Source organism: Petaurus breviceps, unplaced genomic scaffold, assembly GCF_028583685.1.
Source record: "Petaurus breviceps papuanus isolate PSGF00001 unplaced genomic scaffold, PetGlider_PUasm1.0 154, whole genome shotgun sequence".
In the NCBI taxonomy this organism is placed as follows: domain Eukaryota; kingdom Metazoa; phylum Chordata; class Mammalia; order Diprotodontia; family Petauridae; genus Petaurus; species Petaurus breviceps.
The window spans coordinates 16,546,336-16,573,092 of NW_027185715.1; the positions used below are offsets into that span (position 1 = coordinate 16,546,336).

Sequence of the window (26,757 nt, forward strand, 5' to 3'; positions counted from 1 at the left end):
GGTTTTTTTTTTTTTTTTGGTGTGTGTGTTAAGTGGCTGAGGCCGGATCCGAACTCAGGTCCTTCTGACTCCAGGGCCAGTACTCTATTCACTGCACCACCTAGCTGCTCCCTGCAAATACTTTCACTTTAGACATTAGTCAGGTTATAAAGAAGGATTATATCAGATGGAATCAACAATGGGAAAGAGGAAACAAAACCAAACAAGAAAAAGATCAGGTAGTTTTCTTCAATCTGGATTCAAACTCAGTTCTTTCTCTGAATGTAGAAATCTCCCTCTATCATGAGTCTTTTGGGGTTGACTTATAACCCTGCATTGCTGAGAAGAGTCCAGTCTACCAACATTGGTCATCACACATACATTGTATCTGTAATTGTGTACAAATTTCTCCTGGTTCTACTCTTCCCACTCAGCATCGTTTTATATAAATCTCTCCAGGTAAATATGAAGTCCGTCTGCTCCTCATTTCTTATAGCACAATAGTATTCCATTACATTCACATACCACAACTTTCAGCCATTCCCCAATTGATGGGCATCCCCTTAATTTCCAATTCTTTGCCACCACAAAAAGAGCTGCTATAAATATTGTTGTACATATGGGTCTTACTCCCACTTCTATGATCTCTTTGGGATACAACCCTAGAAGTGGTATTGCTGGGTCAAAGGGTATGAAATTACTTATAGCCCTTTGGGCATAATTCCAGATTTCTCTCCAGAATGGTTGAATTAGTTCACAACTCCACTAGCCTTAGTGTTCCAATTTTTCCACATCCTCTCCAGCATTTGTCATTTTCCTGTTTTGTCATCTTAGCCAATCTGACTGATGAGATGTGGGTACCTCAGAGTTGTTTTAATTTGCATTTCTCTAATCAATAGTGATTTAGAGCATTTTTTCATATGTTTATAGATATCTTTAATTCCTTCCTCTGAAAACTGCCTGTTCATATCCTTTGACCATTTATCAATTGGGGAATGACTTGTATTCTTATAGATTTGACTCAATTCTCATATATTTTAGAAATGAGGCCTTTATCGGAGACATAGATTGTAAAAATTCTTTCCCAATTTCCCACTTCCCTCTTAATCTTGATTACATTGGCTTTGTTTTTACAGAAATTTTTCAATTTAATGTAATCAAAATTATCCATTTTGCATTTTATAATGTTCTCTAATTCTTGTTTGGTCATAAAGTCTTCCCCTCTTCACAACTCTGACAGGTAAACTATTCCTTGTTTTCCGAGATTGTTTACAGTATCAGCCTTTATACCTAGATCATGCATCCATTTAGACTTGATTTTGGTATATGGTGTTAGATAATGGTCTGTGCCCAGTTTCTGCCATACTATATTCCAGTTTTCCCAGCAGTTTTTGTCAAATAGTGAGTTCTTATTCCAAAAACCGGGGCGTTAGGGGCGGCCAGGTGGCTCAGCGAGTAAGAGCACTGACCCCAGTGTCGGGATTACCTGGGGATCAAATCCGGGCTCAGATACTTAGCACCACACCCAGAAATAACTGGCTGTGTAACCTTGAGCAAGTTACTTAACCCCAATTGCTTAAAAAAACTGGGGTGTTTGGGCTTATTAAACAGTAGATTACTATAGTCATTGACTGCTGAGTCTTGTGTGCCCGATCTATTCCATTGATCCACTCCTCTATTCCTCAGCCAGTACCAAGAAATTTTGATGACTGCTGCTTTTTAGTACAGATTAAAATTTGGTATAGCTAGTCCACCTTCCCTAGCATTTCTTTCCATTAATTCCCGTGATATTCTGGACCATTTGTTCTTCCAAAGAATTTTATTACTATTTTTTGTAGCTCTATGCAGTAGTTTTTTGGTAAATTGATTGGTATGGCACTAAATATATAATTTAATTTAGGTAAAATTGTCATTTTTATCATATTAGCTTTACCCAGCCACGAGTAATTGATGTTTTTCTAATTAGATCTGACTTTATTTGTGTGAAAAGTGTTTAGTAGTTGTATTCATATAATGATCCTGGGTTTGTTTTGGCAGGGGTATTCCCAAATATTTTATAATGTCTACAGTAACTTTAAATGGGATTTCTCTCTCTATCTCTTGCTGTTGAGGAAAAATATTTTTAAATGCATCAAATAAAATACATAGGATTAGAAAAGTTACCAATGATATTGAAATACAGTTATTAAAACATATGTAAAAAAACAAGCTCATGAACCGCATAGGATCTGTGCGTAGATTTCAAGGAGTCCATGTAGTTGAATGGGAAAAAAATTATATCCTTATTTCAATATAATTGTTTTCCATTGTAATCCAACTTTTTTCTTTTATTCACTTAAAAACATTGTAGGCTTCACCATACCACCAGAGGGATCCATCACACACATTAAGGTTAAGAATCCCTGGTTCAGAAAAATAATGGGTGTAAGCCATACCAGAAGATGGCACTGTTGAGACATTTATGAAACATTGTATTGGTCCATTGTTCTTGGTTGTGAGAATCTTTTTAAGTAAAAGGCTCAAACCTCAAAGGTCTCTAAATTAATAAAAAGGTAAAAGGTCAGAAAAATATAGGGGGATTCTTGATACCCAGGGAAGCATTGTTTATCTGACCTGCCAGAATGCTTTAGGGATTACAAAAACCAAAACCCAACCAAGCCAACAAAAAAGCAACTCTCTTGAAAAAGCAATTAACACTAAACATTAAATTATCTCTGCCCCCAACTTACTTTAAAAAAACCCCTAGAATTAAAATTCTTAACCAAAGAGTCTATGAACTTAAAAAAGAGTTAAATTGCTGTATTTCAGTATGATTGATTTACTTTGTAGTCCTATGTGTTTAATTTTATTAATTTAAAAACATTATTCTGAGAAGGGACAGATAGACTTTTCGAGTTTGTCCACCACACAAAAAATGTTAAGAACCTTAGTCTAAAGGGCGATAAGAAGATTAAAGGTCATTGGAAATGATACTGAGACTCCCAATGAGGAAATGGTTATCCACAAACACAGTTAAACAATACTGAGATTAAGTTCATATGATTTTTCTGTAAGTGAGCTCTTTAAATGCCTTATCAGATTACTTTTTTTAACAATAGCATTATACATCATATACACACATATATATATGATGGGTATGTGTATTATGGGCATATGGATATGTATGGTGGATACATACATATATATATATATACATATATATATATATATATATATATATACATACACACATATCCATCTATATCTCTATCTCGTTTCTGGAAAAGAAGTAGAAAAGGGTCAGAGCCAAGGTCTCTTCACCAGAGGAAATCACAATGAGGTATAGAGGTTAGATCTGACTAATTAAACTTGGTTTGATAAAACATGAATGGAGCAAAAAGAGAGAGACTAACAAACAGATTGCATTGTTTTCCTTTCAGGGTCTTACCGCCACCAGCCAAAAAGAGAAAGCATTCTCAGGTGTTAGAAGAGGAGGAGGAGGCCTGTCTGTCGTGGGCTAGAGATTACAAAACAAGTAAGCAAAATACAGATGAGAAAAACTCCTCAGCCTTAGCGAATAAACAGATCCTTGCTCCTTTCTGGTGGGTAACTGGAAAATGCTTCTGCTCTTGGCAATGAGCTGCCATTATGTGCTTCTGCCTCTTAGATGTAATGTTTTCATCCACAATCTTAGGGGTCATGTTCGCTTTCGCAGGAAGTGGTATTGTTCTTTGAGCCATCCCTTCCCCCTCCAATATGGTGGAGTAACGCCTCCAAGCCTGAGACAGTTGTTGTCAAGGACTGGTAGATGGAGCTCAGGCGCTTTCAGCATGAGGTGATCAGCACAGGATAAAGCTTGCTGCTCATGTTGCTTAATGAGGATTTCCCTGGTGTAGATGGCAGGAAGGCTCTTCACTTCCTTTTCCTCCCTTTAATATTTAGCCTAAATCACCAGGTTCCCAAGACCTATTTTTATCATGATAAAAACAATCCACAGAGAATTCAGAATTCTTCTATAGAAGCCAGGATCTATGTTCTTCCTTACTCAAAGTGGTAGATGGAATGCTGGACTTGTAGCTGGAAAGCCCTGTGTTCAAATCCCAAATCTGATGCTCACCAGCTATGCGGTCCTGGACATTAGTCTTTTTCAATCTCAGTTTACTTGTCTATAAAATGGGGTTAATCACAACTGTATCACTTACCTCATAGAGTTGTTATAGAGACAATGTGTATAAAACATTATCCAAATGTCAGTTATTTTAAAAAATAGCAAGAATTTTTTACTTAAAGAAATGGTTAAGTCAAAGTATATGAACAGGCAGTTTTCAGAGGAAGAAATTAAAGATATCTATAAGCATATAAAAATGCTCTAAATCACTATTGATTAGAGAAATGCAAATCAAAACAACTCTGAGGTACCACATCTCACCAATCAAATTGGCTAAGATGACAAAACAGGAAAATGACAAATGCTGGAGAGGATGTGGAAAAATTGGAACACTAATGCATTGTTGGTGGAGTTGTGAACTGATTCAACCATTCTGGAAAGCAATCTGGAATTATGCCCAAAGTGCTATAAGTAATTTCATACCCTTTGATGCAGCAATACCACTTCTAGGGTTGTATCCCAAAGAGATCATAGAAGTGGGAGTAAGACCCATATGAACAACAATATTTATAGCAGCTCTTTTTGTGGTGGCAAAGAATTGGAAATTAAGGGGATGCCCATCAATTGGGGAATGGCTGAAAGTTGTGGTATGTGAATGTAATGGAATACTATTGTGCTATAAGAAATGAGGAGCAGACGGACTTCATATTTACCTGGAGAGATTTATACAAAATGATGCTGAGTGGGAAGAGTAGAACCAGGAGAAATTTGTACACAATTACAGATACAAAGTATGTTTGATGACCAACTTTGATAGACTGGACTCTTCTCAGCAATGCAGGGTTATAAGTCAACCCCAAAAGATTCATGATCGAAAGAGATGTCTACATTCAGAGAAAGAACTGAGTTTGAATCCAGATTGAAGCAAACTACCTGTTCTTTTTCTTTTTCTTGTTTGGTTTTGTTTCCTCTTTCCCATTGTTCATTCCGCCAGTTACAATCTTTCTTTACAACTTGAGTAATATCTAATGTGAAAGTATCTGCAGATCCTATACTTGATTGTATGCTGCCTTGGGGGGCAGAGGGGAAGGTGAGGGAGGGGGAGGAAATTTGAAACTCAGGGGATTGTGGAACTGAATCTTGTAAACTAAAAGTAAACCCACAAATTAATAAAGACAAAGAATGGAAAAAAAAGAAATGGTTAAATTGGAACTGTTTAGTTTAATGCAATAATAATAAATCCTAGAACAAGGGTTCCTAACCTGGAGCCATGTTAAAAACATTTTGGTAACAATTTAAAAAAATTATATAAATATGCAGTTTATCTAATGTGATATATAATTGATATATTTTTATGATACATAAACATATGAATATATATTGATATACACGTATTATAATCCTATATATTTTGATAGTTAGGTGGCATACTGGATAGATAGAGCCCTGGGCCTGAAGTCAGGAAAGCTTATCTTCCTGAGTTCAAATCTGGCCTCAGACACTTACTAGCTGTGTGACCCTGGGCAAGTCACTGAACCCTGTTTGCCTCAGTTTCCTCATCTGTAAAATAAGCTGGAGGAGGAAATAGCAAACCACTCTAGTATCTTTGCCAAGAAAACCCCCAGTGGGGTCACAGAGTGTTGGACATGACTGAAACAACTGAATGATAACAGAAAGTCGCAATGGATTGCCTTGATCATGTCCGACCTCACTAGGGGTCTTCATAAAGAGGGAGAATTAGCAGGGTTGTTATAGCGGGGAATTCCTGTTTAGGCAACAACAATAATAATAATAATAATAATAGAGATCATTTATCTAGCACTTCAAGATTGACCTATATTATCTATTTTGATTTGATCCTCATAACAACCCTGTGAGGTGGGTGCTGTTATTATCCTCATTTTACAGATGAGGAAACTGAGGCTCAAAGAGATTAGGTGACTTCCTGGTTAGAATTTAAACTCCGTGAGGGCAGGGTTGTCTTTCTTTTTGCTTCTGTTTATTTCCTGAGCCCTTATCACAGTGCCAGGAATATAGTAAGCAGTTTATACTTCCTCCTTCCCTCCCTCCCTTAATTCCTCCCTTCCTTCTTTCTATTTCTTTTCTCTCCCTCCTTCCCTTCTGTTCCACTCTTTTTTATTCCTCCTATCCCTCTTTTTTCCTCCCTTCTACCTTCTCTTCTTCCCTTCTATTCCTCTCTTTTCCCTTCACTCCTCTCTCTTTCTCCTTTACATCTCTCTTTCCCTCCCTCCTTCCCTTACTTCCTCCCTTCCATCCCTTTTTCCCTCCTTCCTTTTCTTTCTCCCTTCTAATCCTCTCTTTTTCCTGCCTCCTTCTCTCTCTTCTACACTTTTATCCCTCTTTTCTCTTATTCCCTCCTTCCCTTTCTTTTCCTTCCCTCCTTCTCTCTCTTCTTCCCTCCTATTTTTCTCTTTTTCCCTCCCTCCCTCCTTCCCTTTCTTCCTTCCCTTTGTTTTCCCTCCCTCCTTCCCTCTCTTCTTCCCTCCTGTTCTTCTCTTTTTCCTTTATCCCTCCCTCCCTCCTTTCCTTCCTTCCTTCCTCACATAACTACCAAGTGTCTGAGGCAGGATTTACACCGAGGTCTCCCTGCCTCGTGCTCCATTGTAATAATCTAGCTGCCTAGGTGCAGACTGGGCTAGGGAGACTGACCTTCTCAAGGTCACATAGCAAACCAGTGGCAGAGCTGGGCCTAGATTCTTTTTTCCATCACATGATGCTGAATTCAGTATATTAAAGGATTTCCTTCCCCCTCCCCCATCCCCACATTCATGGAAATATATTCCTGATTTTAAAATAGAAGTTCACAAAATTCTCTTTATAGGCAGATTAGCTGAAAGGGATCCCTTCCATTAAGCTAGTAATACCTATTCTATTATTATAATAGTAATACTATAATAGTAACTACTACAGTAATAGGATAAGCTCTGCTCAAGTGTAGGAAATGCCAGTGTTTTAAGGTAGAGGCCTACTGCTTACGCAGGGAGTGAGGAGCGTGAGAAATCCAGCCCCATCCCACTGGCCTGTGTGTGACTGGAGGAGACTGGCCTTGCTCATCTCTCCACAAGGCTTCCCTTTCTGCAAGCCAGTGTGGTTCAGGGACAGGACACTCAGACCTTACATATGGGACAAAATCCGCCCTGCTACTCCTGATTAATGGCTCATTCTTTCCATAGTGCTCTGGGGTCTGTCCCTCCCTCCTCTCCTCTCTGCCCCCACCCCATTGCTTTCCATGGTCTCCAGAGGCCTAGAGGTTTCATAGCTCACAGGAAATCCCGAGATGCCTCTTGTTGGAAGTTTTCTTTACGTGTCTGCTCAGGTCACTGAAAAGGTCTCCGAGGATAATTGCTACCAGAAAACAATAGCAATACCCAAATAAGCAGGTCAGGTGCTCAGGTTCTAAAGAAAGACAGTCAGAAAAGTAAGGAAACCTGAGTAACTCAGCCCTGTCTCTGCTTTTGATGGCCTTTTTGTTGGCAAGGTGGGAGACTTCACACATGTGGGTGAGCTGCAGCACATTTTCTCAGCCTGAAACCTAGAGAGGCACAGGAGAGGGAAGGGGTGGCCAGCCGCCTTTGGAGAAAGTGCAGCCTTTGCCATGGTGGGAAGATATGGGGCAAGAGGACACTCAGTGATATTTTTAAAAAAATTAATTCAGCGAGGAGATTTCCTTGATCTGCTACTGCTAAACAGCATCCTGTGCCAGGCATCGGAGTGTCCCAGGAATGTCTCACATTCCCAAATTTAGAGGATTCCAGACCCATACTTGTTAAGTGGGATGGCAACTGTGACATTCATCCTGGAGGGGTGGAGGTGGACAGTAGGAAACAACCTAGCATGTTTTTTAATATGTGTAGTTTGAACCCCAGACTGCAGTCTCAGAATCTGAGTTGGAAGGAAGTTCAGAGGTCATCTAGTCACCTTTCCATCACTGGTGCTATTCATACTGTACATGGAGACCTGTAGGGAAGGGCAGCCCATTTCACTTTGGACAACTCTGATTGTTAGGAAGGTATATTGGCTAGATAGCTGCCTCTCTGAACTGTCTACCTATGACTCTATTTTTGCCCTCTAGAGCCTTTAATTTAATTCCTTTTTAACATGAGTTTTTTAGTCTTCAAAAGACAACCATCAAGTCTCCCCCAAGTCTCTTGTCCCTCTCATCTCTTCTCTACCTTCTCTTTTTCATTCCTCTTTCTCCCTCCTTTTCCCTTTCCACCCTTCTGTCCCTTCTTTCTCCTTTCCCTCTCTCTCTCCCACTCACTCTTTCCATCCCTCTGTCCTCTTTCCTTCCTCTCACCCTCTCCCTTTCCTTTACTCTTTCTCTTTTGTACCCCTCCTCCCCCTCACTCTTTCTTCTCTTTTCCCTCTCATCCTTCTCTCTACCCTGTCCTCCTTTCTCCTTCCCCCTTTCTCTCTGCCTTTCTTCTTCCTTCCCCTCTCCTTTCTCTTTCCTATTCCCACTTCCTTCCCTAATCTGAGGTTCACTTTCCCCTTAGTAAATAAGGTAGCAATTGTACTTTACTCATAGAGTTGTGAAGGTCAAATGAGATAATGTGTATGAATGCCTTTACAAATCTCAATACTTAATTTATTAAATGTCAGCTACTAATATCCTAATTGTTAATCTTATTCAACCTGTCTTGCTGCTGTTCACAAGTGGAATGGGCTGCCTTTCTGGGAATGTAGTCAGTTCCCACTCTCAGAGGGTCTTCTAGCAAAAAGGTTAGATAGTCACTTGGCCTGTTTCTTGGATAGTGAATTTTTATTCTGATTTGGGTTGGACTTGAGGTCCATTCAAACCCTGAGATTTTGTGATTGTGGAGTAGTCCCAGGTTTGTAGGTAGGTTGTATCTATGTAGGAAAGGGCTTTAAATGACAAAGAAATGAGTTTGTATTAGGTCCTAGGGTTAATAGAAAATACCTGGCAGAAGTGGGGGTGGGGTGGGGAGGCAGCTGGGTGGTATAGTGGATAAAGCATCAGCCCTGGGGTCAGGAGGACCTAGTTCAAATGGGGCTGCACATACTTACTAGCTTTGTGACCCTGGGCAATTGAGGTTAAGTGACCTGCCCAGGGTCACACAGATAGTAAGTATCAGGTGTCTGAGGCTGGATTTGAATTCAGGTCCTCCTGACTCCAGGCCAGTGCTCTATCTACTCTGCCATCTAGCTGCCTCTGGGATGATATATATATTTGTAATGTAACTTTTGTTTTATTTTACTAGCTTTTTCAATTAGCAAGCATTTGTTTTCTTTTCCTTCTACCTCCTTCTACTTGGAAAAAAAAGAAGAAACCTTTTCTTTCTTTTCTTTTCTGTATTTTGGGGCAAACCTATGGCAAGACTCTTTTTCCTTCCCTAATCTCCCCTCCCCCATTGGAGAAAAAAAAAGAAAACCCAAACCCTTGTTTTACACACACACACACACACACACACACACACACACACACACACACACACGATCTCCCATTGACTACATCCAGAAATATCTCATTCTGCATTTGGATTCTATCACTTCCTGGGCAGGAGTCAGGTAGCAAGTTTAATAGCAAGTCCTCTGGAATGGTGCTTGGTTGTTGCACTGTTCAGAGTTCCTGAGTCTTTCCAAGTTGTTTGTCCTTACAATAATATTATTATTATATAAATTATTCTCTTGGTTCTACTCATGTCAGTCCACATCAGTTGATACAAATCTTCCTGGGTTTCTCTGAAACTGACCTTTTCACAATTACTTACAGTATGATAATATTCCATTACATTCATAAGTGATCATTTGTTCAGTCATTCTCTCAATTGATGAACACCTCTTTAGTTTCTGTTTTTTGTCAGAATAAAAAGAACTACTAGAAATCTTTTTGTTCATATAGGTCCTTTTCCTCTTTCTTTGATCTTTTTAGGATATAGACCTGGTAGTGGTATCACTGGTCAAAGGCTACACACAGTTTGGTGACATATTATCTCTAAAAAAAGTCAATTTTGTGCTTAGTTGACAGGTAATAACATTGTTTCCAGCAAAACCAAATTTTGAGCTTCTCAGGGGGACAGAGTATCTCAAAACAGCTGCTTTTCTTTAGGAAGTTATGACAGAATTACTAGCAAGGGAAAAAATTAGATGAATAAGGGGAAAATAAAACATTTTCAAATCTGCTGCAGGCTAACTATATTTTCTGTATAAGAACACATATAACACCTATAAAATGAAGCCTATATACTTTTCCCCTGGTTCTACTGTTTTTTGATCTACACTTCTGCAGTAAGGGGTATGGATGGATCAATGAGGCAGGTTAAAGGGAATAGAGAAAAGAATAGTTGAGGTGATGAAGATAGGTTAGCACAGTGGGCCAGATCTAGTAGGATGAAATTTAATAGAGATAAATGTAAAGTCGTAATTCAGCTCAAGAAATCAATTATGCAAGGGTCTGGATAAAGAAAGTATGAAAAGACAGCAGTTTGTGTTCAAAAGATTTAACGGCTTTAAGGGGCTGAAAATTCAGTTAGAGTCAATAATATGTTTCTTCTAAAGAAACCAGATGGAGAGAAATAGTATCCAAAACAAAGAATTGTAGAGTTAGAACTGGAAGGTATCTTAGAGGGCATCTAGTCTAACTGGTTCTTTTTTTGTCTCATTTTTGGACAACTTTGTGCTATTATTATCCCCATTTTATAGATGAGGAAACTAAGGCAAAGAGATCAAGTAACTTAAGGCAAATCAAGTAATTTAGGTTATTTGTTGTTGTTCATTTGAGCCCAACTCCCTGTGTCCCCATTTGGGGTTTTCTTGGCAACAATACTGGAGTGGTTTGCCATTTTCTTCTCCAGCTCATTTTACAGATGAGGAAATTGAAGCAAATACAATTAAGTGACTTGCCCAGAGTCACACTGCTAGTGACCTGTCTAAGGCCACATTTGAACTCAGGAAGATGAATCTTCCTGACTCCATGCCTGGCACTCTATCTACTGTGCCACCTCAGGGAGTAAATATCTGAAGTTAGATTTGAACTCACATCTTCCTGATTCCAGGCCCTGGGCTCTATCTAATATTATGGATTTAAATGTGGTTCTTGGAAAAATCCTAGGAGAGATCTAATGCGTCTCTTTCTCTGCAGCGATGGGCAGGGATTATGGTGTAGAAGCTCATGAAAATGGTGGCAATGGACAGAATGCAGCCTCTTTGGATAAGGGCTGCCCTTCCCTGAAATGGCAGCCATATCAAGCTACTCCCTGGCACAGCTTACTGGACAGTCATTATGAAAAACTGTAAGTGTCCTTTGTGAAACTCCATGATTTTCTACTGAGGCTGTTGAGCTGGAAACTGAAAGTGGGAAGATTGTAGAGATAAGAAAACCTCACTTTTCAATCTGTTCCTGAATAGTGAGATTGAAAAAAAAACCACTAACTCTGAACTTAAGTTGGAGCTCTACATCTAGATTGAATTTCTAGATTTAGGCAGAAATAGGTCGTGGTTAAGATCTCAGACTTTTTTCCTTTGGTTTATACCTCCCCCCCCCCATCACTCCTAAACTATGGGTCATCTACATTTTAGTCAAGAATTTAAAAAAAAAAAAGAAATCTTCAGAACCAAGTCCGTTGAACTTGTCTAAATTTTTATCTTTTCCAGGTTTCAGCAGCATGTTTTGTGTACCGTAGGTGCTTAATCAATGCTTATTGAATGAGTGAATGTTTAACAAATATTTGTAAATGAATGAAGGAATGAATTGAACTCTGAGATCATCCGTGGTTGAGTAGGAAAGTGTTCATTCCATCTCTATATTTTTTTGAATCACTTGTTCTGAATAAAGATCTGGGGGTTTTAGCTATTGCACTAAATTTGATATGTCAGTTGTGTGATGTGGCAGCCAAAAAAAAGGTAATTTGATCTTGTGGTGCATTAGGAGGGGCAGAAATTCCAGGAATTGGGAGGTGTTAATCCCAGTGCACCCCGCCTGGATCACACTCTATTTGGAGTATTGTGTTTATTTTTGGGCATCATAGTTAAAAGACACGGATAAGTTGTAGAGTGTTCATCAGAACGTAACTTAGATGGTGAAGGGCATGGAGTTTACATGGACCCCTCCTTGTCCTTATGCCTGCAGGAGAGAACAGAGTCCCCTAGGGGTTCCGGCTATGAACCCATTTTCCCCTTCCCATTCCCCCAACTTCTCATGCAGACGTGGCTGCTCATCCCACATGTTTAAAGAGTAACCTGTACTTTTTTCTTAAGGTCTGTTATTGCCTTTTGCTTTTATTTCAAATTCAATTTCCCTTAAAGTTCCTGTACTGCCCCAACTGGACCAATCCTTGAACAAAAGACCCTCGCCTTATCCATAGAGAAAGTTGTTATTCTGACAGGGTTGGGGGTATTCCAACAGGGTCAGGAAATACACCTTTCAATTTCAGCTCAATCTTTAGGTTCAAGAGTCCATTTTTATCTTAAATATATAAATTTATAAATTGATTTATAAATCAGTTTGTCAATAGCTCTGTCACAGAGCTGTTAGGACTAAACACTCCAAAACAATATAACTAAAACACCGAACAGAGATATGCTTAAATTATCCCTATCCTGATTTCTAAATCTTACATTCTAAGCTTACCTTTTGCCTAGCTGAAATACAGTCTTTGTACCAACAGTGCTAATCTGTAGAGTCAGAAATGGCTATTCATTTCAGAATAATCATAAAAATGTAAACTTTTAATAGTCTGAGAGCCACATAGTACTTTAGAGATTGTTCAACCTGACCTCCCCAGCTTGCAGAGAAGATTAAGACCCAGAGAAGTGGTGAGTGTCTCAAAGTCATACATATTGTAATTGATAGAGCCAGGACTGAACCCAGACCTTCTGGTTACAAATCTGGTGTTCCCTCCATTCTATGTCCAATATTCTTTCTCTCAGACTAAATCCATCCCTCCTTGTCCTCTGTTGTGAAGCCTTTACCATGCTCTTTGGACGCTTACCTTTAAATTGGATTAAGTCTGTTATTTTCATTTCCTTGATGGAAAAGTACAGATTAAGGTTATCACAGAAGGATTTTTCCTGGATTCAAGTCCCTATGATTGCTTTTATGAAAACTATACAACCCAGTGCCCTGAATCTTAAAGTTAACAAATGAACAGATTAGTTCAGAAAACCTGAGTCAATAGAAAGTTTCCAGGTGATGTAAGTGTTCATTATAATTCTTTTCAGTGATGAATTTTTTCTTCCTCTGGCTTCTACTATAATTACATCCCCTTATAATGATCTGCTAAGGTTACTCAATAGATCTGGGATTAGAAACATTTGATAGCATAGGTATACTTTTTTTTTTTGCTAAGGATGTTTGCACACTTTCTTCTCAAGATATCTGTTTAAGTTTTCTAAAGTTATAGAGAAAAATATTTTTAAAAAAACCCTTCCATTTCTTCCCTATTAAAGAATTTTTAAATGGACTTTTTAAAAATCACAGTACCTAAAACATATTAGACACTTATATGTTTTTTGGGCTAATTTGAATCAATTAGATACTGGCCTCCTTGCTGTTCCTCACACAAAACACTCCATTTCAAACTGGAGATTTTCCATATCCCTTGTGCCTGAAATGTTCTCCTTCCTCATCTCTACCTTCTCACTTCCCTGGCTTCCTTCAGGTCTCACCTAAATTCCTACCTTCTATGAGAAGCCTTTCCCAGTCCTTCTTAATCTTAATATCTTCCCTCTGAGACTATTCCCAACTTATCCTTTTAGATACCTTGTGTGTAGGTTGTCTTTCCTATTAGACTGTGAGTTCCTGGAGGGCAGGGACTTTAAAACATCTTTTTACCTTTCTTTATATCTGCTGCTCTTAGTATGGTGCCTGGCACCATAGCAAAGAGTTAATAAATGCTTGTGGACTTGACTTGAATCACGTAGACCAATATTCTCACTTTTACAGATGAGGGCCAGAAAGGTAAAGTACCTTCCTCAAGTTACTAACATAATGGCAGAGCCAGCATTCAAACTCAGGACTCCTGACCACCAGTTCTGGACTCTTTTATTCCCCTTAAGGTTTTATTGTCTTTTGTTTTTATATCAGATTCCATTCCCCTTAAACCTCTCGTCCCACAATAATTGAACCCTCCTTTGTAACGAAGAATAAATCAACAAGCATTATTAAGTGCCTGTTGTGAGCTAAGCATTAAGGATACAAAGACAAAAAGGAGACAATCCTTCAAGTCACAGATGACTGTAAAATTATAAACCCAGGGACTGGAAAGATAGCAGTACCCCTGACAGAAGGAGGGAAGTTCAGTAGAGGGTCAAGTCTTGAGAGAAAGATGTGGAGTTCTGCCTTGCACGTGATGAGTTTGAGATCCCTGTGACACATATGATTTGAAATATGCAATAAGAAGTTGGTTGAATAGGACTGGAGTTTGGGAGGAAATCTAGGGCTACATAGGTAGATCAGGGAGTCATTTGAGGGTTAATTACACTCATGGGAACTGATGAGTTTGCCAAGAAAAAGAAGAAAGAAGAGAAGAGGGCCCAGGACAAAACCTTTGGGACTCTCATGCTTAGGGGATATTCTATAGATCATCGGCCATACAGGTACAAGGAGAAGCAAGAGTGCAATGAAACCCAGAGAGGAAGAGGGAGCAGTCAACAACACCAAATGTTATAGAGAGGTTAAAGAAGATAAGGATCCGGGAAAAAAAAATGAACAAAGATTGCTTATATCAGCATCACGGTATTCTGCTTATGTAGGTATTCACTTTTCTATTGAGTGGAAGGAACAGAGTTTTGGTTGTCAAGGCCTAGGAGATTGGTCATTACAGCTAATGAGAGTTTGGCTGCGTCTTAATCTTTCTTTTCATTTATATTGTTGTAGACATTTTGCATATTGTTTTCCTTGTTGTGATTACTTTGTTCCATGTGAGTTCATACAAAAGGGAAGCCATACTTCTCTGAATCCTTTATATTCATCAGTCTAATGGCCTAATAATACTCTGTTATATTCATGGGCCACTATTCATTCAGTTATTTTCCCAATCAGTGGATATTCACTTTGTAGTTCTTTGTTATCACAAAAAGTGTGGCTATGAATATTTTGGTATGTGTCGAGTCTTTTGTACTGTCTTTGATTTCCTTGGGCTATATGCCATATAGTGGAATCACTAGGCCAAAAAATCAACAATTTAAAGACTTTTATCAGCCCAGGTTCTTTCCATTACAGTTTATTGAGATGTTCTCCCTTTCTGCAAGGAGATCCATGGTGGTGGAGAATATACAAAAAGAGGAAGAAGCTGGTATTCTAAAGCAGAACTAGATTGTATATCTACATGAGAGTAACCACAACACTGGATGGTACAATGGAAAGGCCACTATATTTGGAGACCCAGGTTCAAATTCTGATTGCCATTTGCCCACCTTGGGCAGGTTATCTTATCTCTCTGGGTCTGTTTCCTCTACTATAAATTAAGGGGGTTGGATTAGATAGTCTGTAGGTTTCTTTCCAGCTTTATGATCCTTTGAGTATGGGAAAAACTACTTAAGGGATTTCACAGTCTTTAAGTTCCCTCCCACCCTTGGTATAGAGCTACAATATGCAATTGTAGATGTTTTCCAGCTATGAACTGATGATGGAGAAAATGGAAAAGATTTTAGAGTGAAGACTCTCTAGTGAGAATGGGAATTGAGTAAATGGTATGGATAAACCCACTCAATTTGAAGCTATTTTTGGCAATAGTCATTTCTGAAGACTGCCTTTTTTCATCTACACATCAATATGCCCAAGTAATTTCTTGTTGTTTGAGCTTGTGGTCTTGGGTTAAATTTAAGGGCATTCTTTTTTAGATGGAAGGAGATGAATTCTTCCTGCATGGCTGAGTTCTGCAGTGAGTTTTAACTTCCAGCCTCCATGTAGGTCTCTGTTGTGTGGGTATCAAGTCACAACTAACTTAGCTCAGCTCAGAAAGCATTTATTCAGCCCTGAGAATGTACAAAGGGCACTGAAAATAGCAGCTAACCATATTTTCATTTTGGCAGGAGCTACGCTTTTTTGGCTCTAAGAAGGTAAAAAGCAAGCATGGACTTCTGCCAACTGTGACTTGAGGGTTCATTTTCATTTCCTCAGGGGGAAAAATTAAATTGATTAAATATAACAAAGAGTAATTCTCAAAGTATGGCTTTTTCCCCCCCTTGAAATGCTTTTTTTGTTTGTTTGTTTTTTAACTGATATTGTTAGGGAAATGAAATGTGGAGGAAATATTTCCCCAACTGTTCTCTTGCCTCTTCTTTGTCCTAGCCCTGATGTAGGCTACAGTGTGGTCACAGACAAAGGATTTAATTTTTCTGTGGCAGATGAGGCTTTTGTTTGTCAGAAGAAGAATCATTTCCAGATCACTGTCCACATCCAGGTTTGGGGCAATCCACAATTTGTCAAAACTCAAATGGGAGTAAAGCCGATAGAAATGTTTTACTTGAAAGCTTTTGGAGTGAAGGTGAGTTTTTCTCTCATTAGCCACCCTTAACAAAAAGGTATCTTCTCTGTGTTTGAATGTTTTGTTGACACTAAACATATGGAATGTGTTTTAAATCTGGTCTCACTGACTGAAGGCCAAGACTGCTCATTTTATGCCCCGCCCTCCCTTCCCTAGTATCCTGATAGGGTTGAGATATCTGTTTGCATGCCATGGGCTTGAACCTCCAGTAATTGAGTTCCACTCATTCTTAGGAGCCCAGTGACTAGAAGCTAAATTCCATTTAATCATTTAATAATTAATAAACATCAGATTAGCTTCTAAAAGAAATTTGCTTCAAAGATAGTTTAAGAACAAACACGCATACACACACACACACACACCAACTCTTTAGGGGCATAGCCCTCAATTCAGTGTTTAGGGATTGGCAATGGACTTTTAACTCAGTTCCTGTATAGCATTGGTCCCACCAAATTCCAGTCACAAGTCCCACTGGGTTGAAATCCAGTACCTTTGCTTTTTAGGGGTGTCCTTCCCGGGATATTTGCAATGCCCGGCTTGGATTCCTGGGCTCTTAGATCCCAGTCCTCACGCTTCTGGACCAGAGACCCCCCCAACCCCTCCCTGCACCTAGAATAGAAAAGGACAAAGAAAAATCGATGAAAGCTGACTTCTCAGGGTCACATGGTTTGCTCCCCTCTCCCATAAGTCTAACCATGATCTTTGTTTCAGAACTCTAGTATCCTTGATCTCTCTCACAAACTCCACTCCCATATTCCAATTTCACATGGATTTATTAAATGGCTACTCTATACATACCCTCAACTGCACATGCTGGTCACTTACACTGATCTGATTCATTTTTACCTCAGACTCAATATGTCTGTTTAAAATCAAGCTCATTTGGGGCAGTTAGGTGGTCCAGTGGATAGAGCCCTGGCCCTGAAGTGACCCTGAGCAAGTCGCTTAATGCCAATTGTCTCCAAAAAATAAAATAAAATCAAACTCCCCATTTCATCTGCAAAACCAGTCCGTCCTCATGAGTTTCCTATATCTATTAATGGTCCCATCATTTTCTTGTCCCAATGCCGTCTTTGGCTCTTCCCCTTTCCATACCCCGCTTCCACACCCTGTTTCACCAAGTCTAGCCATTCTTTCCTGTTGGCTTTCTTTGTAGCCATTATCTCCCCTTCCATGTCCATCACCATCACCATCACCCTAGCTCAACTATTGCAGTAAGCTCCTAATTAGTCTCTCTGCTTCTGTCTCCTATCCCTACTGCCAGATTCCTAAATATGGGGTTTGCTCATGTCATTTCCCTGCTTTAAAAAATCTTCAAAGAACTCCCTGTTTCCTCTAGGATGGCTATTTATGGTCCTTTACAATCTGGCCCCTTTCTACCGTTCCAGCTTCATCTCCCTTTATTTCCCTTCCTGAACCCCACAGTGCAGCTACACTCATCTATTCAACTAACCCTCATGTATCCTTTCCATACCTTTGCTCATGACTTTTCCTTAGCTCTACCCAAGAAGGCCTTGCCATTTAAACCTACCCTTGTTATTTAACTTTTCATATATTTGTTTCTTTGTGGCCATAGATTATTTTTATTTCTGCCTTTGTATCCCCAATGCCAAGGACAGTCCCTTGCTCATAAATTGTCTTTAATAAATGATTGTTGAATTTAATTGGGTGACTAGACGGTGACTTAGGGACTTTGGTATTTCTCTTATAGTGTCTAGCATATAATAAGTACTGAATAATTATTTGTTGATTGGATTTGAAAACTTATTTGAAAATTGTCTTGGCATTGATATTTCTATAGCATTAACTTTTGGGTCTTCCATACAGGTAGAGGCCACCAATCAGATAGTTGCCATTGAACAGTCCCAATCAGATCGCAGCAAAAGGATTTTCAATCCTTACAAGTAAGAGGTCTCCTTTACCTTCCCCCCAATATTTTCTATGAGCATTTCAGGAATAAACCGCGTCTGTCAGTCTTTGATTGGCAATTCAAAGAGAAATCCACTGGGATGTCTGATTTGAAGCGATGGAAAATGTAAATGCTGCAAACACATGTTTGTCAACAAAACAATGTTCATAAAAAATGCATTGAAATTCTGGAGAGGAAGCATTATAAAAAGCTGTTCTGTATTACTGTTATTTTTATACTCATTTTGCTGTGGGCTTTGGTTCCTTAAGATAGATGGCAGTCAGATTTTTCATTTTCATTTTCATCATTAACATGCTGACAGAGTTAATTTCAGAATTTGGAATGCCTGCTGTGCTTACGATTCAGACATTACATTTTTTTGTAAATGCTGTTGTTGAGAGGGCATTGGAAGGGCTCCCACTCAGAAAACAAACAGGGCTGGTACCAAGCTAGGCAGACCACAGTCTCCATCTGAAGGAGGAGTGACTTAGGGTTAGATTTGACTTTTTGACTGATTTGATATGAGGAGAGTTGGGCTATTTTATTTATTGATAATAAGCTGTTCCCAGGGCTAAGATGAAAAAGTCAGCCTATGCCTGAATTTTAAAGCACCTTATCCTGATGTACAAGTAGGATTATGCCACAGCATGCCAGTTTAGCTGGTACTTGGGTACACTTGGTTTTTCATATTAATAGAAAAGAAATCGGATATATAATTTGATTTCTTCTTGCTGCTTCCTTGAGGCAAGATTTCATGTAATGTTGAGTTAGGAGAAACTAAATGTGAGATGGAGCTATGAAACTCCCTAAGAGAAATCTAAATGCAGCATCTCATTCTTCCCCCATGGCCTACTCACAGGACAGGTCCACCAGAGGATGACAACCCTAAGGGATTTTGAAGAGATATATACACTAAAGATTATACTCATGATATGTGTTTGAGGGCAAGGAGGTAGGTGACTTAGTGGATAGAGTGCTTGGCCTAGAGTCAGGAAGACTTGAATTCAAATCTGACCTCAGACACTTCGTTGCTGTGTGACAAGTCACTGGACAAGTCACTTAACCCTGTTTGCCTCAGTTCCTCATCTCTAAAATGATATAGAGGAGGAAATGGAAAACCACTCCAGTATCTTTGCCAAGAAAACCCCAAATGGTGTAATGAATAGTTGAACACGGGTTTACCTTTCATAGAGAACAAAGATAACACTACTAGTTTGAAACAAAGGAGACAAATGAAATAACATGTTAAGGAAAGTTATAATAAAACATTTCCACCATAAACCTGGGGTATTCTCTCCCAACAAATACTTGCACCATTAGAGGAAAGAGTGGTCATGCATGGATAGGCGCACATATAAGGAACATATTTGGTTAGGAAACATATATTAGGGATGTGTTAGGAATATGTGTGATCAGAGTTCACATGTAGAGGACTTTTAGCTGAAAATTTGCGTTATCTGCTTATAAGAAGAATGGACTTTTTCATTTAAAGGCCAGAGACTTTAAAAATTGATCGTTTAGGAAAAGCAGCCAAATTTGCCTTAGACCAGCAAAAACAAAACAGAACAAAACTTTCCTTGTGGGGGGAGGGGAAGAATTTTCAGTTTTAGTTTTATCTTCTTCCTTCTTTGGGCCATAACTTGTCTAGTTCCTTAAGAATCTTGACCAAGTCACTAATCTCCAATAGGAAATTCTCAACCCTAGCCCAGCTTCTTCAGAACAAAGAACTTGACTCTCCCAGCTAGTTAATGCCCTGGGATTCATTTAATCTTTTTTTCAACTGAACTTCTTAGTTGCTCAGCTTGGAGTATACAAAGATGATCTCAGTCTGGTTCAGGAGTTCTTAATCTTTTTTCTTTTCTTACATAGGCTCTTTTGGCAGCCTGATGAGCCTCTGGACCCTTTCATGGAGTATTATTTTTAAATGCATAAAATAAAATCCATTGGACTACAAAGGAAATCAATTACATTGAAAATCCAGTTATCCAAATAATAAAAAAAAATAAGTTTTCATACTTCAGGTTAAGAACCTTTGCTCTGGGTCAGGGTGATCATTCTCCATGCTTCTTTATTTTACTCTCTAGAGGTGAGCCTATAATAGAAGGCTTGTAAGGGTTATTTGCCCTGGAATCTCTTCTGTTCTCTCAGGTAGATGAGTGGGTAGAGGGAAAAAAAGCACCTCAATGTAGCAAAACCCAGGAGGCCAGGTCTTTGTCTCTAGTGCCCGCCTGGCCACATTCCTGGACTTTCATATGCAAATACTGCCAGTCAAAGCCCTCTAAAAGGGCACTGAGCTCACCTTTATGTCAAGAAAACCCTTTACTATATAGAAGAGTGCCATGGCAAACTAAGCCAGGGTAGAATAAAGGGAATTTCTGTTTCCCTCAAGTCTTAAGGAAAAATGAATTTTTGCTTATGGAGATGGTTGCATGAGTGAAAAATAGCATAAGAGCCAACTCTTGTTCAGATGGCCATTATTATTGAATAGTGAGCCAGTCCCCTCTCTTTCTGGCCAGTGAATTGCTGATCTACTCTGAATCAGTGATGGGAGAGCCTGATGAAAAAACCTGGGAATCTTAATAAGATGGGACCAAAGATAGTAAGGTGGTAGAATGGAAAGGTTGCCTGATTTTGGAGTCCAAGGACCTGACCTCAGGTTAAAATCGAGATCACACAGCTAGTAAGTGTTCAAGGCCAGATTTGAACTCAGATTCTCCTAGCTCCATCATCCACTACCTTAGGGTTGGGTTTTACTTTTTGACTAATTTGATATAAGTGGAATTGGGCTATCTTGTCCTTTGGATAGTGAATTGTTCCCATGGTTGAGATGAGATCCACATCCTCTTTCACCAGAAATATGACAAAGTCAATCTATGTCTGAATTTGATAGCACCTCATTTGAAGTACAAGTGGGATCCAGCCAGCTCTACTAGTACCTGGGTACACCTGGTTCCTCATGTTTGTAGGAAAACAATCTGGTATGGAATGGGCAAATCCTTCAACAGTCTCTGTTTGCCTCTGTTTTTTTTTTCTTTCTGTAAAATAAAGGAGTTGGACTAGGTTGTTTCTTCTAGCTCTAAATTGACGATCACATATATACATGCATATGTATATATATAATATTTGTATATACGTGCACACTCATAATTTTTTAAATCTTTTTTTCCCTTTAGAATTGATCTACCAGGAGACCAAGTAACCAAAGTAACTCTGGGAAGATTACATTTCAGTGAGACAACAGCCAATAATATGAGAAAGAAAGGAAAGCCCAACCCTGACCAGAGGTACTGAGTGTTAGCATGTGGGAATCATTGACTATCCATGGGGCTACTGTTGAAATAGCTGAGTATTTTGCAAGAGCCTTGCCAAGAATCTATGACATCAAACTTGGCCAGTTTCTTTTAGCGCAGTCTCATGGGTTTGAAGACAGGGTTATGAAGCTTTTAAGTTAGTATCTAAGGGTTTTTTAAATTTTTTTTTCATTTAACAAAGAATTCATTTTCTCTCCCCCTCCCTACGCTGGAAAAACAAACAAAACTCTTGTAATAAATGTGCATAGTCAAGTAAAACAAACACTCACATTGGTAATATCCAAAAAAAGTATGTCTCCTGTGTATTTAGTCCATCATTACGGTTACTATTGCCATCCCCATGGGAGTACCCTGGAACTCCAGAAGCCATTTCCCCTTCTTCTCCAAATCTGCCAGCTCCTATCCTCAGCCTGTTTCGTTTGCAGTCTTTCCTTTTCCCCCACATACCAATTCCTTCTGCTACAAGATTTAGCTTCTATTTTATGATGGTACTGGATCTTGTTTTCAGAGAAGAGAGAGGGCACAGTAAAGAACACGTGACTAAGTAGGAATTGGATCATGTGGGACTGCTTTGTAAGCAACATGTAACCCACTAGCAAAATATTTTCAGTCCTGGACCTCTTTTGTAGACATTTTTTTTTAATGAAATAATTTGGGAAGAAATGATAGAATTTTGTTAGGGCCTATTTTGTAAGAAATATTAAACAACTGAAGCCCCGGCAGGGTAGAGAGGCTTTGGGTTCAGGCCTGGCAGCAAAGCTGTGTCTATAGTCTGAAGTCTTGTCTAGTTAAGTTTGGAGATATGCATTCCCAGAGGAGAGAGCTGGCCACTGGGTGATAAATGTTTTTGGCCATAGCAACTAAGGAAGCCATCTACTAAGGCATTGGAAGAATTTCAATCTGTTTCTGGAGAAAAAAAAATACATAGAGCCAAAGATATTTTAACATAGCAAAGTCAGGTTTTTATTTTTATTTTACTAAGCCTTCTGAGTCTCTTGGGGCTTAGGCCGCATTTATTTATTTATTATTTTATTTTAAGTTATGATTTCTTTCCCTCCTTCTTCCCTCTCCCTCACCCATTGAGAAGGCAAGAAAAACAAAATATTATAAATATGTATAGTCATGCAAAAGAAATTCCTGCATTAACCATGTCCAAGGAAAAAAAAGGAAGAAAAGAAAATATGTTTAATTCTGTACTCTTAAGACTACCAGTTCTCTATCTGGAGGTGGATAGCAAGTTTGATCCTGAGTCCTTAGAAATTCCTAAGTCTTTTAAAATTGATTATCTTTACAATATTGTTATTATCATATAAATTGCTCTCCTGGTTCTGCTCACTTCATTTTGCATCAGTTCATATAAGTGTTCTCAGGTTTCTCTGAAATCATCTATTCCCCCATGTCTTATAGTACAATAGCATTACATCACATTCAAGTACCATAAACAACTCAGGCTGCACATGAGTGTGGGACTAGGGAGGTGATAATCCAGTGTACTTTGCTCTGGTTAGATGGCAATGAGAGCATTGTGTTCATTTCTGGATGCTACATGTTAGGAAGAACATTGCTAAATTGGAGAGTGTCCAGAGTAGGGAGCCTTGTATGGTGAAGACCCTTGAAATCATGGCATGGGGACTGATTGAAGGAATTGGGTTTGGAGAAGAAAAGACTTAGGGAGAAACTGGTAGCTGTCTTAAAGTATTTAAAGGATCATCAAGTAGAAAAAAAGTTAGGATTGATCTGCTTGACTCTAGAGGGAAGAACTAGGAATATTTTTTTTTTTTAAGCAATCGGGGTTAAGTAACTTGCTCAAGGTTACATGGCCAGTTATATCTGGGTGTGGTGCTGAGTGTCTGAGCCCGGGATTCAATCTCCAGGTCATCCCGACACTGGAGCCGGTGCTCTTACTCACTGTGCTACCTGGCCGCCCCAGAACTAGGAATATTTGGTGAAAGTCATAAAGGGCCAACATTAAATGTAATGGCTATTATTATCACACTTACTTGATATAGTGCTATAAATACTAGTTATAGCAATAAGAAAGAAAAATAAATTGAGGGAATAAGCACAGGCCAAAAGAAAATGATCACTTTTCATAGATGATATGATGTTCTATGTAAAGAACCTTAAAGAATCAAATAAAAATAATTGAAAATAACAACCACCAAAGCTTCAGGATACAAAAGAAACCCACATAAATCAGCAGCACTTCTGAGAATTGCTAACAAAATTCAGTAGGAAGAGATAGAGAAATTACATTCAAAATTGCTTTGAAATTTATATAAATTTTGGGAGTCTACCTACCAAAATACATATAGGAACTATATGAATATAACTGTAAGCATTCATTACAGAAATAAAGATAGACCTAAATAATTGGAGAAATATTAGCTTCTCATGCTTAGGTCATGGCAATGTAATATAAATGAGAGTAATACCCAAATTAATGTACTTATTCATTGTCATGCCAATCAAACTTCCAAATAATTATTTTATAAAATTAAAAAAAATAACAATTCATTTGAAGGGACAAACAGTTTAGAATCCCAAGAGAAATACTGAAAAGAGTGGGAAAGAAGGGGATTTGGTAATAACAGTTCTCATGCTAAAAAGCAGCAAAAATCAAAACTATTTGGTACTGGTTGAAAAATTAGTGGAAGAGAGAAGCAAATAAACACAGTTGAATAGAACCAATTAAACCCAAAGACCCCCAGCTACTGAAGAAAGGAATCACTATTTGAGAAAAACTTCTGGGAATATTGGAAAATGGTCTGGTAGAAATTTGCTTTTGATCAATATCTCACACTAAATGCCAAGATAAACTTCAAATGGATGCATGATTTGGATATAAAAGATCATTTCCTAAACAAATTGGAAGTGTAAGCAAGGAAATGCCTTTTGCAGGTATGAATGGGGGAAGAGTTCATGACCAAATAAGGAACAGAGAAGATCATAATGGACAATAGTGGACAATTTTGATTACATAAAAATATTTTTAATGTAATTAAAATTAGAAGTAAAAATTAAGTGGGAAAAAACCCCAGTCTTTGCAACAAATACCTCTTATACTCTTCTCATATCTAAGCTATATAAGGAATTGTTTTAAATGTATAAGAACAAGAACCATTTCCCAATAGACAAATGTTCAAGGGATATGAACAGGCAGTTCTCAAAAGAACTTGAAAAAGAACTCAAAAAGAACCAAATTGTTAACAACCATATGAAAAAATGTCCCAAGTCACTAATAATTAGGAAAATGCAAATTAAAGGAATTCTAAGGGTTCTACCTCACACTCATAAGATTTGCGAAGATGACATTTTTTCCTTTTAAGTAACGTTTTATTTTTTCCAATTATTTGTAAAGACAATTTTTAATATTCATTTATTTTTTTGCTTTTTGGAGGAGGGAAGGCAGGGCAGTTGGGGTTAAGTTACTTGCCCAAGGTCACATGGCTAGTAAGTGTTAAGTGTCTGAGACTGGATTTGAACTCAGATCTTCCTGACTACAGGGCCAGTGCTCTATTCATGGTGCCATCTAGCATCCCCTTAATATCTATTTTTTTTTAAAATTTGAGCTCCAGTTTTTTCCCCTCCCTCCCCTCTTCCTAAGAGCATAAGCAATTTGATGTAGGTTATATATGTGCAATCATGTAAAACATATTCCATATTAGTCATGTTGTGAAAGAAGAAATAGTCCAAAAAAACCATGAAAAAATAAAGTGAAAAGAGTATGCTTCAATCTGCATTCAGACTCCATCATTTCTTTCTCTGGATATGGATAGCATTTTCCATCATGAGTGCTCTGTAATTATCTTGGATCATTATATTGTGGAGAAGAGCCAAATCATTCATAGTTGACTGTTACATAATGTTGCTGATACTGTGTACAATGTTCTCCTAGTTCTGCTTACTTTACTTTGCATCAGTTCATGTAAGTTTTTCCATGTTTTTCTGAAATCCTTCTGCTTGTCATTTATGATAACACACTAGTATTCTATTACATTCATATGCCACAATTTGTTCAGCCATTCTCCAATTGATGGACAATTTTACATTTTACCACCATAAAAAGAACTGCTATAAATATTTTTGTACACGTTGGTCCTTTTCCCTTTTTTAATGATCATTTTGGAATATAGACCTAGTAGTGGTATTGCTGGCAATGACAAAATTTTTTTCAAAAGAGTTGTTGCAGAAGCTGTGGAAATGTGTGTATTTATATACACTCATACATTGTTGGTGGGACTGTGAATTTGTCTGGATAGTTTGGAATGCAATTTTGAACCATGCCTCAGAAGTCATTAAACTATGTATATATTTTGACCCAGCAATATTACTGCTTGGCTTATTACCCTCCAAATATAACAAAGAAAGGACTCATATGTACAAAAATGCACTTCTCTTCAACTCCCTCCCATTGGTCTCAGTTTTTGTCCTCTGAAACCAAGCAGAAATCTAATCCCTCTACATCATGGTAGAATTTCAGATATCTGAACACTGCTATCATCTCTTGCCCTCTTCCCCATGTCTTCTCTTCTCTAGGCTCAGCATTCCTATTTCCTTCCACTGATGTTTATGTGACATGCTTTCTTGTTTCCTTTTTGTTTTAACAAACCACACCTGTATGTTCTCAGTTTGTCAATGTTCTGAAAAGTGGTCATCTAAACTGAGCATGATAGTCTAGAATAGATGTGGTCTGACCAGGAGAGAATTCAGTGGGACTATCATTTCTCTTATTCTCTCTTTGAGTTGGCTTATATAATATTATATATAATCATTATAATATATAACCATTATATAAGTAATGATTTTTAATAATACTTATACTGAAAACCAAAGAGAAAGAGATAAAATAAACCATGGAAGGGAAAGGAAAAGCCTCATCCCCCCTGATGAAAATGGCCTTGGGGAAGATGAGTATGGACAATTAACATCTTTGATTCTAGTATTGAAGAGGAGGTCATGGTAGGAAAGACATGAGACAGATTGACAAGAGCTGGCCCG

The 26,757-nt window shown here is 38.4% G+C and overlaps 1 protein-coding gene across 1 annotated transcript in view; it reads left to right on the forward strand.

Moving 5' to 3' along the window:
• Positions 1-26,757, forward strand: part of MYRFL (myelin regulatory factor like) — a 169,331-nt gene that overhangs the window by 49,775 nt on the left and 92,799 nt on the right. The window contains exons 5-9 of the mRNA XM_069081439.1: positions 3,399-3,493; positions 11,190-11,340; positions 16,341-16,536; positions 18,364-18,440; positions 21,619-21,729. Coding sequence (XP_068937540.1) covers positions 3,399-3,493; positions 11,190-11,340; positions 16,341-16,536; positions 18,364-18,440; positions 21,619-21,729 — 630 coding nt within the window. The remainder of the gene's footprint in view (positions 1-3,398; positions 3,494-11,189; positions 11,341-16,340; positions 16,537-18,363; positions 18,441-21,618; positions 21,730-26,757) is intronic.